Source organism: Galeopterus variegatus, unplaced genomic scaffold (genome assembly GCF_000696425.1).
Source record: "Galeopterus variegatus unplaced genomic scaffold, G_variegatus-3.0.2 Scaffold190, whole genome shotgun sequence".
Classification (NCBI taxonomy): domain Eukaryota; kingdom Metazoa; phylum Chordata; class Mammalia; order Dermoptera; family Cynocephalidae; genus Galeopterus; species Galeopterus variegatus.
In genome coordinates this window covers 11,578-25,821 of record NW_007726301.1, presented here as the reverse complement: position 1 = coordinate 25,821, position 14,244 = coordinate 11,578, and the positions used below count along the sequence as shown (strand labels likewise).

The following is a 14,244-nucleotide window of genomic DNA, read 5'->3' as shown; positions in this document are numbered from 1 at the left end:
ATGCCATGTTATGCTGACATGCTTCCATCTCTTGGAAATACTCTCACCAAATGAACCCAGTTACCTACCTTCTCCCTTCGTTGCTCGAGAAAATCCAACAACAAGGCAGATGGACGTTCTTATAAATTTCTGCTCACCTATCTCAAAAGGGCCTTCAGCTCTGCCCAGGAATGTCTGTGTTTCTCTAGAAAGTGCTTCTCCCACTGTTTGTAATGATTCTTTCATTCATTCGCATCTCTATTCAAACTTCTTCCCACCCCCAGGCTCTTTTAAGTGACCTTGCACTTCGCAGAATAAAGAACCATTGAGTAGCAACTTTTTCAGCTTTTCTTCATGAAGTCTGCAGACTTTTTTGTATTGACACCTGTTTCCTCCTTACTTTCAGAAGGAAGGATGTTTACTCCTATGACAGGCCAACCCTCCATGCAAGGTCTGCTCCCCATCTCCTCCCACATTAGAGACTCAACCATCTTTTCTGGATTCTTCACGTGGGCATTTAGACATGCTCTCATTTCTTAAATACCCACCTTCTATCTTAGAAAAATAAAAGAAAGAAAATAAGAAACACACCTTTACTCTACGTTGTGTTGCCTTTCAGCAGTCGTTTTCTCTTGTACTGTCCCTTCATGGTCATCCTTTTAAGGAAGTGTTGTTTCCTAAATGTTCTCACCTTTCACTCAAAAATCACGCCCAGCCTGGCCCTTTCTCCCAGCTTTCCATGGATTTTGTAAGGTCACATTTCTTCCTTAACTTTTCTGTAATTCACATAGCTGAACCCCCTTTCTTCTTTCATCCAGCACCCCAGTAGCTTCTTCCCAGTCTCATTGCCATCTTTTCCTCCTCATCTTCCTTTTCCTGACCGAAGGGCTTGGCCTGGGACTTTTTTTTTTCTCTTTCCTCTACCGCATCATACCTGTCTGTTTCCATGACCTCAAATGCCATTTACTTGCTAATGACTCCCAAGCTTATGTCTCTGATCTACACTTCTCTTCTGGGCTGTGGACCTATGTCTCAGACAGCCTGTTTTACTAAAATCTTGGGTGTCTCAGCTTCTGCAATTTAACATGAGCTCTTAGTGCGTGCTCCCAGCTGCTTTTCCTCAAGATTTTCCTGATTCAATAAATAATATTCTTACCTATTCAGTTGCTCATGCCAAAAATCTGGGAGTGATCCTGGAAATCTCCACTTTTTCCACATTCAGTCCATCACTTATTACTTTGGTTCCACCTGCAAATACCTCCCAGATCTGTCTACTGCTGTTTATTTCTGCTGTCACTACCTTCATCTGAGACACCATCATCTCCTGCCTGTACTGTTCTAGAAGCTTCCTAGCAAGTGTCTCTTCTTTCAGTTTTCTGCATCTCTGATCTTTTTTTCTCAGAGCAGCCAGAGTAATCTTTAAAAGATCTAATTATTGTTGTGTCAGTTACCTGCTTAAAAACCCTTCAGTGTCTTTCCATGGTACCCGGATAAAACGGTAGCTCTTTTCCTTGGGCTGCAGGCTTGGCATGCTCTGGTCCCCGCCGTCACTTACCTCTTTCTGTTCACTGCATTATTCCTTATGCTCAGCCACACTGGCCTTTTGCCATTTCTGTTCAAGCTCGAACTCCTTCTTACTTCAACCCTTTGCCTCTGCTGGTTTCAGGCTGGAAACAATTTCTCTTGCTCTTCGCACTGTGAATTCCTTCTCATCTCTCAGGTCTTCGCTTAAAGTCTTTGATGAAGCCCTCCCTGAGCACATTGCTCCTTATACCTCCTCTAATAAATTCCTCACCATAATCCTACCTTTCCCTATTGGAAAGAATTACTAGAATTTGCAAATATGTGTCTACCTATGTGTTCATATATCCACTGTATGTCCGCCCTACTAAACACTAAGTTCCACGGGGGCGGGAGGCTGGGTTTATTTTGTTCATAGTTGTATCCCCGTCAGCTGGCACTGGATGCTCAGTGAATATTTGTATTTTGAAATACAGAGTTTATTAAGATGGCTTCTTTGAATGGGAAAGTACTCGTTTGCTACTTTTATTGCAATATTGTATGGTGGTTAAGCTTGGGTTCAGACTTACATGATTTTGAATCCCTGTTTGTATCTTCTGTGAACTTGAGCAGATATTAGCCCCTGTGATCCCACCATTTAATGCTGGGCTGACTTCTTTGTTGAGCATGTCAGCCTCCATAGAAGATGTGTTGTATGCAGGTTTATTTAGGAACACTAGTAGGATAGATACAGATGTAGAAGCTTAGAAAATGCTACAGGCCCTCATTTAAGTGTGCTTTATTATTTATTTATTATTTTTTATTTATTTTTGTCTTTTTTTTTTTTTTCGTGACTGGTAAGGGAATCTCAGCCCTTGGCTTGGTGTCGCCCACACCGCGCTCAGCCAGTGAGCACACCGGCCATTCCTATATAGGATCTGAACGTGCAGCGGGAGCGTCGCTGCGCTCCCAGCGCCGCACTCTCCGGAGTGTGCCACGGGCTTGGCCCTAAGTATGCTTTAAATTAATTTGAGCCACTGTGTGTAAATTGGATCACCTTGAAGATGGATGGCAGCACTTCTCATATCTGCTTTCCCAGGTGGAATTTGGGCATTGACTATTATTTGGGTAGTCAGGATTCCTGGCCTGGGCTGCTTTGTCCCTGCTCCGTTCTTGCCATTGTTGTAGGTCACGTGGTCTAAAATGTAGAGAGGATAGAATGAATATTTTTTGAAGATGATCCTTTTCCCTGGTTAGTTTTTACTCTTAATTCCTCCTTTTAGATCTCTGTTACCCCTGGCTCTTTCCCACTCAAGTAACAAATTATCCCAGTGATAGTGAGTGGAACCCAGGAGCCAGCCTGGGATAGAAAGTTCAAACTCTAGGCATCTTGAGTGTGGGCATGTCTCTTATCTTACAGTGTGAATGGTCTCTTTGGGAGAAACCTTTACATAGTGAAATATTGCAAAGGGGCCTTTGGTTAAATTAAGAATCCTTTCCTGTTCTGAGTCACTTATTTTATTGTTTTTCTGTAATTTTAAGCTTGGGTTTTTGGAGGCATTTGTAAAAAGAGGATGGCACATTCTTGTTAGTGTTTTGAGGTTTCTTTTTCTATTACAGATATTTCTGGTCTTCTCTAAATAGAGGGTGAGAAAGCCACTACTCACCAGCATATTGTTAAGTACGTTCTCATTAGGATTATTTCCCTTTATTTGCACTTTCAGCATTTTGTGGCTTAAAATGAAAAGCCCCACACCAGCCTGTATAAGAAATGAATATACTTGTGGATGGAGTTAGTGTGGCCCCTGTCATGTCGACCTTCTCCTTACGTCATGTTTGCCAGCATGCCCAAGTATTTGCCCTGACTTTCTTTTTAGCCTACAGTGACTGTGCTTTGCCAATATAACTTAAGTCCTTATGAGGAATCTTCAGTAATGAAGGATAGACTGGCTGTATTTAAATGGGTAGCCACAATCCTAGCCATTTACATAATGTAGTCTGATTACCAATAAAGGAATGTAATTGCATTTTAAATTTATGAGGAGGGGGAAGGAAAAAAAGTCTCAAACAGAAGTGTTCTGTTAATGAATGTGATAGACCCCTTTGTCGCTCAGAGACAGCCCTCTTGCTATTTCCTGGAAGAGTATCAGGGCTGTGTTGCACGTTTCACCCACGATATGCCCCACCTCCTGTTCCCTAAAAATATTTATGGAGTTCTAGTGCTTTAATAAGTTGAGAAATGGTTTAATTATCACATTGGCAAGGTGCCATAAAGCAGTTAAATATGGTGTTCACTTTATTTTGGGTGGGGGTGGAAGAGGGAAATGAGATACTAATTTTTTCCTTTTTGGAAACCTAACACTGTGCTCTTTGTTATTCTTGTTCTCCAGGCATTAAGTGTAACTGAAACCCTGATTAAGCCCTTGGAAAAATTCAGAAAAGAGCAACTTGGAGCTGTAAAGGTTTGTGTCTAATTTGAGTACACTTGTAAACAGAAAATGTAGATGTCTGTGCTGCTTCAGTGTATGATTAGTTCACTTTTGGCAGCTTCGAAGGAGATGCTGGAGTAAACCATCTGTTGTTTTATTTTTTAAATGTGCTTTTTCCCCTTTAGGGGATATGAAATTGAAAACAAAACAAAAACACCTGGACAGGGTAGTAAAACCTATAGTAATCTTCTTTGGCTACACCTTTCTATATGGCGTTTTAAAAATATCTTTAACCAAACAACATTTTTACTCTGAATAGAAGGATCTTATAATGGCAGGGAGTATAGTTGTTTCTCTGTATACCTCAGTTTTATGGAGGAGTATAGTATTATAATAGGGTTTGAGACTAGAGACACTGCTACACCGTGATGCCATTGAAGCTAGGAAGTGAATATTAAGTTATTGGGATGTAATTTCCTTCAGTTTAACAAAAATTTATTGAGCTTCTATTATGTGCCCATATTGTGGTAGTATTGTGTATTGTATTTATTGTGGTGGGGATTCAAAGATGAGTGAACCACAGATCTGCACTCAAGGATCTGGGATTCAGCCAGGATTTCTGGGAATAATGCAGTGACTTTGCTAGAGGAGCCTGCGATATATTTAGCAACTTTTAAAGTTTGCAATCTGAGCTTTTGAAATTATTCCAGAGAAATAATTTGCACCAATCTTTCCTGAATTTTGTGTATGTACTTGAGAGAGAAAAAGTAACATTTGCTTGTTGTTGACTATATTTGGCTTGGCCCAAGAGAAGAGAATAATGTCATTTTTAGGTAGGGAAAAGAGTTTTTATATTTGTATTTTTTTCCCTTACATGGTAGAGGATGTGAGGTTTTTTTCTTTATCTTTCTAAAAGAAACTATTAAAATTCCTTGGTACAAATAAACATTGTAGCCTCAATAGCTGTTAGCTGCATAGATGGGCCCAAAGAATTCCAGCTTTTTAGTTGCTATTTATGGAATCAATTCTCCCTTAAGTGACTTCTTGAAATATTAGACTTTTTTTTTTTGGTACAATATTTTACAGTTTCTAATGAAGGACTATGAACTGGGGTTCAGACCATATGGACAGGGGGCAGTCAGTGGGAACACCAGCTCAGGCCCCTTCCCTGGATTGTAGGCTGAGCTATGTGCAGCTGGATGCTTTCCTCTGGCCTTATAGCAGGAGATTGGAGGTCAGGTGTCACCTTTGTGACCTTGGGCAAGTAATTGGCTTAGTTTCTTATCTATAAAATGAAGGACTTGGGGATCAGAACTACTCTATTTTGTAGTTTTATGATTCTGTTTTCTCTGATCATGTCTCCTTAGACTATCTTAAAGCTTGAACATATTGGTTCTTTCTCTTAACATTTCATTGGCAGGTACTGCATGTAAACAATGCCCTTTTATTTTTCTTATTTTAATTGCATGGTGGTGGGAGAGGGTGAAGATTGTATTATGGAAATGAAAAAAATAAGTATGATATAATTTGTATTTTCTTTTTACTTGCTATCTACCGTATTGGGTTTTAAAATTCCCTGACCTTGAATCTTCTATTGACTCCTCCCTGCCCCACCTTAATGTTTCCAGCTTCTGACATTATGCTTGTTCAGAGTATATCCTACAAAGCAATTTGCAGAATAAATCGCCCTTTTAAAAAGAGAAATTAGGGCCGGCCCGTGGCTCACTCGGGAGAGTGTGGTGCTGATAACACCAAGGCCCCGGGTTCGGATCCCATATAGGGATGGCCGGTTTGCTCACTGGCTGAGCGTGGTGCTGACAACACCAAGTCAAGGGTTAAGATCCCCTTACCGGTCATCTTTAAAAAAAAAAAAAAAAAAAGAGAAATTATTTCAACAGTTTAGTCTGTCTTGAGCTGTTTAGTGACAGAATTCTATCCAGAAGTCCCATTTCTTTGTCCCTTCCTTGTTCTCTAGCTTCATGTTTATGAGGATCTATCCTGTGTTCCTTGTCCAGTAAAGTGTGTGTGTTGGGTGTCAAAGCTCCATATGTTACTTGCAAGGAGGCTAGTTGTTGTGGGTCACAGGGAGAAGCCTTCTTTCACTGACAGTTTTGTATATCGTAATAAACAGGAGAGATAGGTGGTTGCTTGTGTTGTATAGTGATGTATAAACATCCGTCTCTTCTATTAGGTTGTTACATCTTTAAGAGAGAAGACCATGCTTTATTTCTTTATTTTCTACCAGCCTCCACTCTGTCTTACTATGTAAGATATCTAAAAATAACCTATTTAACCAATAGTTCTAGAAGAACCAGGAAATGTTTTCTAATTTGGATATTTGATTACTTTCTACATCTGTGCTTTCTAAACGTGCAATCATATTTAACAAGCACATAACCTTGTTCGTCTGGTCAATCTGCTTACATAGGATACTTAGGTAAAAAAAAAAAAAGTTTTTAAAAAAATGATATGACAATTTTCATGTAGGGATTAAAAAAAGTCTTTAAAAGTTGACCATATGAGGGGCCGGCCCGGTGGCGCACTGCTACAGTGCGCCGCTTGGGAGCTTGGCGGCGCTCCCGCCGAGGGTTCAGATCCCACATACAGACCGGTTCCCGCTCACTGGCTGAGCGAGGTGTGGGTGCAGCACCGAGGGCTGCGATCCCATTGCTGGTCCCGGTCCCGTACGGGCGCGACACTGAGGGTTGCGATCTGTTGCCGGACATGAAAAAAAAAGACAAAAAAGTTGACCATATGAGAATTTTTAGCTCTCAGTGTCAACATTTTTATCTTCTCTCTCCTCTTCTCCTTTTTCCCGTCTGGAAATGCCATGGCCTTTGCCTTCGTGCTGGAGCTCTCTCAGTTCCCTCTACTCATGCTTTCTCCAGTTTCCAGGAGCCCAATTACCTGTTTAGCTGTGGTTTAAATGTAATTTAAGCTGCTAGGTGGTTTTGGTAGATTGGATGTTTTAAAAGCCTCATGGTATTCTTTTCTACTGTTTTGCTTCCATTTGGATATGTTCTCCTTGAGTCATATCTTTTTGGTTTGGGCTTATACTTCCATTTGGTAGATTCTGCTGCATTTTCTTACATGCTTGCTGGGTTCTAACCTCTGTTTAAAAAGCCCAATTGCCATCGTGCAGCATGTGTTGTCCATGCTGTATCACATCAATTTACTGTTCCGAGGTTTCTTCAGGGCCCCGCTCAGTTCTTATCTCCATTTCAAGCTCTTTTGCCTCCCTTGAGCTTGGCGCTTAGTCCCAAGTGTCCCACAATACTTTGTTGATAGCCATTGCTCATTAGATATTGACTTAGTCACAGGAAGCTCATACAGGAACCAAACAACACAGGAGCCAAGTCCATTGAGGAAAAACTCTGAGAAACACCAGAGCAGGATGAGAGTTATGGTGGGCTACTTTAAAATTGCTCTTTCAGACATTCGACCAATCAAGTAATGAAGATGTGGGTTCAAGCAAGCAGCAGTATGCATATATCAAGTGATACAACTAAACTATTGATAATAGAGTCTATTCAAATGCTAACTTGGAAAGGGCCAATTATAGTTTTATCTAATAGAATAAAAAGTTTAACCAGAAGGGTTGGAAAAAATGCTCATTTCGTATGACTTATCACCTCAGCCCATTACCAGACCCTCATCCCAGATTTCTTTTATATTTCTTTCCAATATTATGTATAATGAAAACATTTTTAATAAAAACTGACTTCCCAAGATTCTGTAAATGACTTCAAAGTGTGGGTAAAAAACAAACCTATCTGAATGATTTCCCATATTAAATTATGTTAATAAAGCAGAAACAATGTTTGTTTAATTTAAGTACATGTCTTTCATTTTAGTAATAAAACACTTATTAGTGCCTGTTATATGGTATAGTGTAGGCCCTGGGATACAAGTATGAATTAAAACACTGGCTGGCCTTCAAGAAATTAGCAACTCTGTGGGAGACTGTCAAATAAAGCCATAAAAATACACTGTGAAAAGTGCTGTCATGAGGCTAAGCAGAGGTGCTCTGGAATGTACCCTACCGTCTCAGCTTTGGAGCACCAGACAGTCTTTCAGGAAGAAGTGGTTCTTCCTGGTTTGAATCCTCTTTGGGTGCCTTGACCAGCCTTAACTAAGCCTCTGTTTTCTGATCTGTAAAATGAGATTAATGATACCTGTCTCAGAAGGTTATTGTGAGAATTCAGTGATTTTGATAATAGACTTCAAGTGTCTAGGGCCTGGCATGTATAGTTGCAATTATTTTATTATCCGACGTCTGGCTCACTCCCTACCAGCTTGTCAAATGAGAATTGCTCAGGTTTTTATCCATTCTCTGCATACTGGGTTCAGGGGTGACGAGCCAGAGCACTGTGGCTTATGACCCTTTTGGCTAAGTCATGCTAATGTGCTGGATAGGTGACTGTGAAGCAACTGTGCAGAAAGCCACGGTGGCACTTTGTCAGTGCTGGTGTGGCTGCAGTCCTATGGTGGCTGTTCACTTGTCCTCTAACAGATGTCTCCTGGACATGGAGTCAGGCGCTCGATTCTGTGGGAATAAAAGCTGAATTCTCATCTCTTTAGAGAGGCTAAAGGAGTTTCAAGGAAGGGGGCGAGATGGGGTTGGATAAGGCAAATGAAGTGTCAAGTAGAAATAGGTGACATTTGGTGTAGGAATTAGGCAAAGGGTAGGGAGTGTTTCACAGAAGAGGTGAGATTTGACCTGTAGGAGGTTGGTAGACCAGGGGAAGACAGCAGCAGGCATCATACACTTTGGTTAGCTGGTGTAGGCAGGACTGTGTTTTAAAAAGTGCTCCTGCTGATTTTATTACATGCGGTATGAACCTGACGTTCAAACCTATGTGTGGTCTTACCCTCACCTCGTTATTTAAATTAAAAGGGGGAAGGAGTTGGAATCTCTAAGAGAGTATTTAATTTCTTCTCTAGACTCTTCAAACAAACAATATTTAATATTTCAAACGTTAAACAATTAAACAATATTTAATGTGTATAGTTTGAAAATAAGCCTTTTTATTTCCTCATCCTAGAAAATTTGTAAACTATAGAAAATTCAACAAAAGTCATCTGGTACCTTAAGAAAAAGTTTTCCTCTCTTCCAACATAAAGCAAAAAACTCTAGTGCCCTGTAGAAAAATGGAGTATTTACAGTTATGTCCAAAGTTTTGTGAATTCTTTATGTTCTTTATCTCTTTTCCATAGAACTATTAATGTGTGGTTTTAGTAAAAAATTGCTTATTAAAGAATATTTTATTTGTCGTTTACTTCTTTTCTCATGTATTTATTGTAATTCCCCCCACTTTGTTGTTTATCCTTTAGTGTGATTGTTGTGTTTTGTTGATATCTAGAAGTTCTTATAGCTTCTTCCATTTCCTTTTTTGCTTAGAAGGCCTTTCTCTATTCTGAGATACAATGAAAATGTTTTTTTTTTTTTTTGGCTTCATTGTTTACTTGTGACTCTTTCAATCCATCTGGAATTAATTTGATATGAGGTGGGGTTCTATTTCTGTTTCCCAGTAGTTAAACACTTATACCAGCACTATTGGTTGGATAATCTTTTTTTTTTTAACCCAGTAATTTGTGATGACACCTTTATGTTTTTACTTCTAATGGTACTCAGGTGATCTCATTATTTGGATTGTGGTTCTTAGGTTCATGAATTCCATCTGCTACTTATACAGCGTAGGTCTTATTTGACCAGTTGTGCTGTTTTAAGTAGTAGCTCTTCTTTACAATTTTTTTTTTTTGGCATGTGCAATTTTATAACAGTTACCAGCTGACTTCTTGTGAGTCATATTTAAACATAAACTTTGTTTGGCTTACTTGGTCTTATTTGACCAGTTGTGCTGTTTTAAGTAGTAGCTCTTCTTTACAATTTTTTTTTTTTTGGCATGTGCAATTTTATAACAGTTACCAGCTGACTTCTTGTGAGTCATATTTAAACATAAACTTTGTTTGGCTTACTCGCGTTGTTAAATGTTTTAAAAAATTCATTGCCACCATTTAAGAATCAATAGGTTTTTCCAGCTATTTGAGAAAAATCAGAAGACATGGCCTATATACTGGGCCTGAATTCCCACAAGGAAGTAATCTGCCCTGGTTGAGTGGTGGCTGCCCTCCCTTCTAGAGCAGACTGGGGCTCTCTGGGTTACCTTTGCCTCACTACTTCCTAATGAATTTCTTTCCCAGCCAGCTCCACTCATTATGTTTCTACCTGATCTAGACCCACTTGAGTTTGTAATGTCTGTTTTATAAGAAAATTTTTCATGTTGTATTTAACTTGATCCTTGATGGAACTTTTTGGATTACGTTTCTCAATTTATATTATATATATTTCCTGTAATGCAGTGTTGGGGGAAAGAAAACCCCCCATTCTTTATTGAGTGCTACTTGAATACAGTCTTCTTTAAAGTTCATATTATTTCAGCACAAGAAATCTTGTGAGCACAGAGGAGCAGAATAATATTCTCTAATGACATTAAGAACAAATGCAGGAAGAAATCATGAGCTAAGCCTTAAGATTCAAGAACAGAACACAGTAGCATTTGTATAATACCATACCATGTATGAACGAATGTATTTCTGTTCTAATTGGTGGGTGTAATGTTGCTTCTGGGCTAAATTCTTTCTGCACAAAGCCTGGATATCACCATTTTCTTTCATTCCTGACTTTACCCACATGTTAATTTACATACCCTACTCTTGCTGAGTGTGCTGGGTGTTCCAACTGCTGATTTCAGCATCCCTGCTGCTTTTGTTCTTTTCTGTGATTCAGTTGAAATCAAATGAGTGAGTAAAAATGTTTGCTGGTAAGTGCTAGTTTTTTAAGATAGTGAACATTTCTTCCTGTGTGATCTTGCTTTGCAGCAATCTTGTGGTAAATGCAGAGGCATGACTTCCATTCCCGTTTTGTTTAATCCTGAGAAACTGATGATCAGAGAATGCTGTGACCCTGGTGCAAAGTCACAGAGTAATAAGTGGCCAGGACTAAAACTTGAGTCTTCTGACACCTAAACCAATGTGTATTCCACACTGTCAACTTTTTTAAATAGTGGAGATTTGAGGTAATGGGCATATGTTTGTTTTAGTTTATTTTCTGTTAGTCATTAAACTAGTTGAAGAGCATAATAATGAAAAGCAGGAAAGAGATGAACCACGCACTGTAATATTAATACCTTAGACTTTAAAAAATTCGTGGTAAATTTTAAAAAATATCTAAGACATAAAGAAAAATAAAGTGCTTCTATTTCAACAAAAGAGTGACTATTAAGTAAATGAAATTAGAATAAAGTAAAACAGCCTGTTTCTTTGTTCCTTTCTTACACATAGGTGAACCATCAGATCACAGAATTTTAGGATTAGATCTAAGAAGATACAAAAATTTAGGTTCTGTGTTGTCAGATGGGGTTTTTGTTTTGATGTTGTGTGGCTAGTTGGTAATTAGACTTGGAGTAGACATTGGAAGGAACACCAGTTCCTGAGTCTCTCCTCCATCAATGCGGGGATTAATATAGGGTCTTCAGATGACCTGGCAGAGGACATACTGTCCTATGTTCCCAGAACAACAGTTTATAGTCCCGTGGGAGGGTGGTGGGGAGAGATAAATGCAAAGAAGTAGAATTAATATGCTTTGTTTAACTTTTTGCCTTATACGAAAAGAAAAATCTTACCAGAAAAGGCCAAATAACTCATTGTTGCTTTAGAAGATGGAAGTTGAAAAATAGGGAGGAGACTGTTCCTTCTACGAGGTGGTGGAGAGTTAGGGATAGTTTGAAGTTAATGGAAACATTTTTTTGACAGAGTGAGGACATAGTTTGTTCTCACTGACGTTTAAAAATGTTTATTAAAAATCTACCAAGTTGGCAAGCAGCTCTAAGGGAGATAGTCTGTCTTCTCTGTGTTTAAATTTTGGTTACTTATTTTCTCAAAAAGCTTCCGTAGCAGGAGGAAAGCAAATACTTGTCTAGGGCAGTACCTAAGAAATGTTCATAATGTTAACCGAAGGATCTCAATCCTAATATGTCAGTGTTATCTTAGGCCCTGGTGACCTATGGAAACATATTCCAAATGGTGTTATAGAAATCACTGGCAAAGTCTGGGAGAGTAGATGACGTTTCTGCTTGGAGGATCTTATTGTTATATTCAAATTGGACCATTAGGGAAGATCTTTCCCAAGATGTTTCTTTCAAACAGTGGTTATTATGATTTTTTAAAGATCTAGAATAAAACTTGTTCAAATGTAAATGAATTCCATTTCTATGCCAAAATCTAGAGCAAGTTTTCTTTTTTAAGCTTTATGTTGTTCTTACTATGTATTCTTTTTTTTTGGAAGGAATTAATGAAATAGCATTAATTCTCAACACTGATAATTATGAAGAGTTGAAAAATAACAGGCTTGGGAAAAAGCCCTTTAAAGGAAAAAAAGAAAGCATCTCTTCAATCCTTATGTTGTCTTGATGTTTCATAAGCAGTGGTCTGGGTACAGATATGTTTTTCAGATAGCTTCATTCAGTGGTACTTTGTTTTATATTTAGATATTTCTCATATTTTGAGCTTCCCAGTGGATTAAGTATGTGTTTGTATTTTTTTCCATTTAATCATAGTTGTCTCTGTTTTTCTGATTTGTAGGAGGAAAAAAAGAAGTTTGACAAAGAGACAGAAAAGAATTATAGCCTAATTGATAAACATTTGAATTTATCAGCCAAAAAGAAAGACTCACATTTACAAGAGGTATTCTTTTATTTTTCTATGAATTTGTTTCCAAAATGTAATAAGCAGTACATAATATATATATAATATCTTTTACTTTTGAAAACTTGTCATCTGGGATTATGTAGAGGCAGAAAAAAATGAACAGGTATTGTCATGAGTAAGGCACAAAATGATGAATACTTTTTAGTGATTAATTAAACATGGATTTATAGTAATCAAATTTTTGGTTCTGAGTATTTTTTCACAGGAACAATAATTTTAACCAGCATTACTGAAGAATAGACATATTATTTGCATGAATTGATCCATTAATTGGTTTTCACGATTTCTTGAGGGAATGAATCAAATTTAATAAACTCATATAACATTTTGCTTTTATGCAAAGACAGCATTAATCTTATTTAATACTGAGAATTCAGGAGGTTCAGCTTCACTGGAAAGACAGCATCTGTTTTACTTATGTTAATGGACTCATTTTTTTTTTTGGAGTGAGCCATATGTAAGGAGAAAGGAATTTATGTCTTGTCTCTCATTTTCTCTTTCTGTTTCTTTTTAACCCCTGCCATTTGTTTTTCTCATTCACAAGCTTGAACAGAAACTCAATTGTTTACAGTTCAGAATATATGTTTTCATTTAAAATAATGCTGTTTTGCAGTTGTTGGGATCTTGACTCAACCTACAAAAGTGTGATTTTTTTTTTTTTATTTGATTGATTTTAAACACATAAGGAATCTGGGCATAATATGCTACTATAACATCACTTATTAAAGTATCATCCAAACGAGACTAATGGCATTGACCCTACTATAAAGCCTCGTTATATATAAATGCCAGATATTTAGTTGTAAAGTGTGTGTGTGTGTGTGTGTGTGTGTGTGTACAGTTGGTTTGACATTACTCACCTGTGACATTTTCTTTTGTTTCTCTAATACCTTTCACTCACATTTGGATAGTGCTTGACACTTTATAAAAGAGAAAGGCGCTTTATCCCACTTAATCCTCCCTGCAGTACTTTTCAGGCAGGGCTCCATCCTCCTTTTCTTTCACATTACGTAGAAAACCGTGCAGTTGTTACATGTGTTCCCTCATCTCCCGCCTCCATCAATTTTGAAATGACAGCTGTTGCTTTTATAGGCTCTCACTCTTCATGCTAGCAGCTCTCGACCCCTGTTCTCCCTTATCTCTATTTTCAGGTATCCGGAAGAGGATTTTCATGCCCTGAGTAAACTTCCATCTTCACTTTCTAATTAGGTATTTCGTTCCACACACTGCTTAGGCAAGATCTTTGGAGTCATCTCTGGCCCTTTCTCTCACGTCCAGTCTGACAGCATATGTTGTCTTCAGCTCCAGAATATACTCTGAATGTGGCCACTTCTTGTGACTCCTCCTCCTCCACACCCTCCTAATTGTTCCTCCAGAGGCCTCAGGGCCCCCAAGATCCTGTGTGACCTGCACTGCCTCACCTGGGCCCGCACACTCTTTGCTCAGGACCTTTGCCTTTGTTTTTCCTTCTGCCTATTATGTTTTCAGCCCAGATCCTCATGCCTCACTCCTGCAAATACTCTTCCAAATACTCTCTACTCAGAGGTCACCTTATCAGAAAAGTTCT

General features: G+C 38.5%; 1 protein-coding gene across 1 annotated transcript in view; it reads left to right on the top strand.

The window, feature by feature from the left end:
* ARHGAP10 (Rho GTPase activating protein 10) overlaps positions 1-14,244 on the top strand; it is a gene marked incomplete at its 3' end in the record, with an annotated part of 162,211 nt that overhangs the window by 141,012 nt on the left and 6,955 nt on the right. Inside the window, exons 5-6 of the mRNA XM_008564717.1 lie at positions 3,870-3,941; positions 12,552-12,653. Of these exons, the coding sequence (XP_008562939.1) occupies positions 3,870-3,941; positions 12,552-12,653 (174 nt within the window). The remainder of the gene's footprint in view (positions 1-3,869; positions 3,942-12,551; positions 12,654-14,244) is intronic.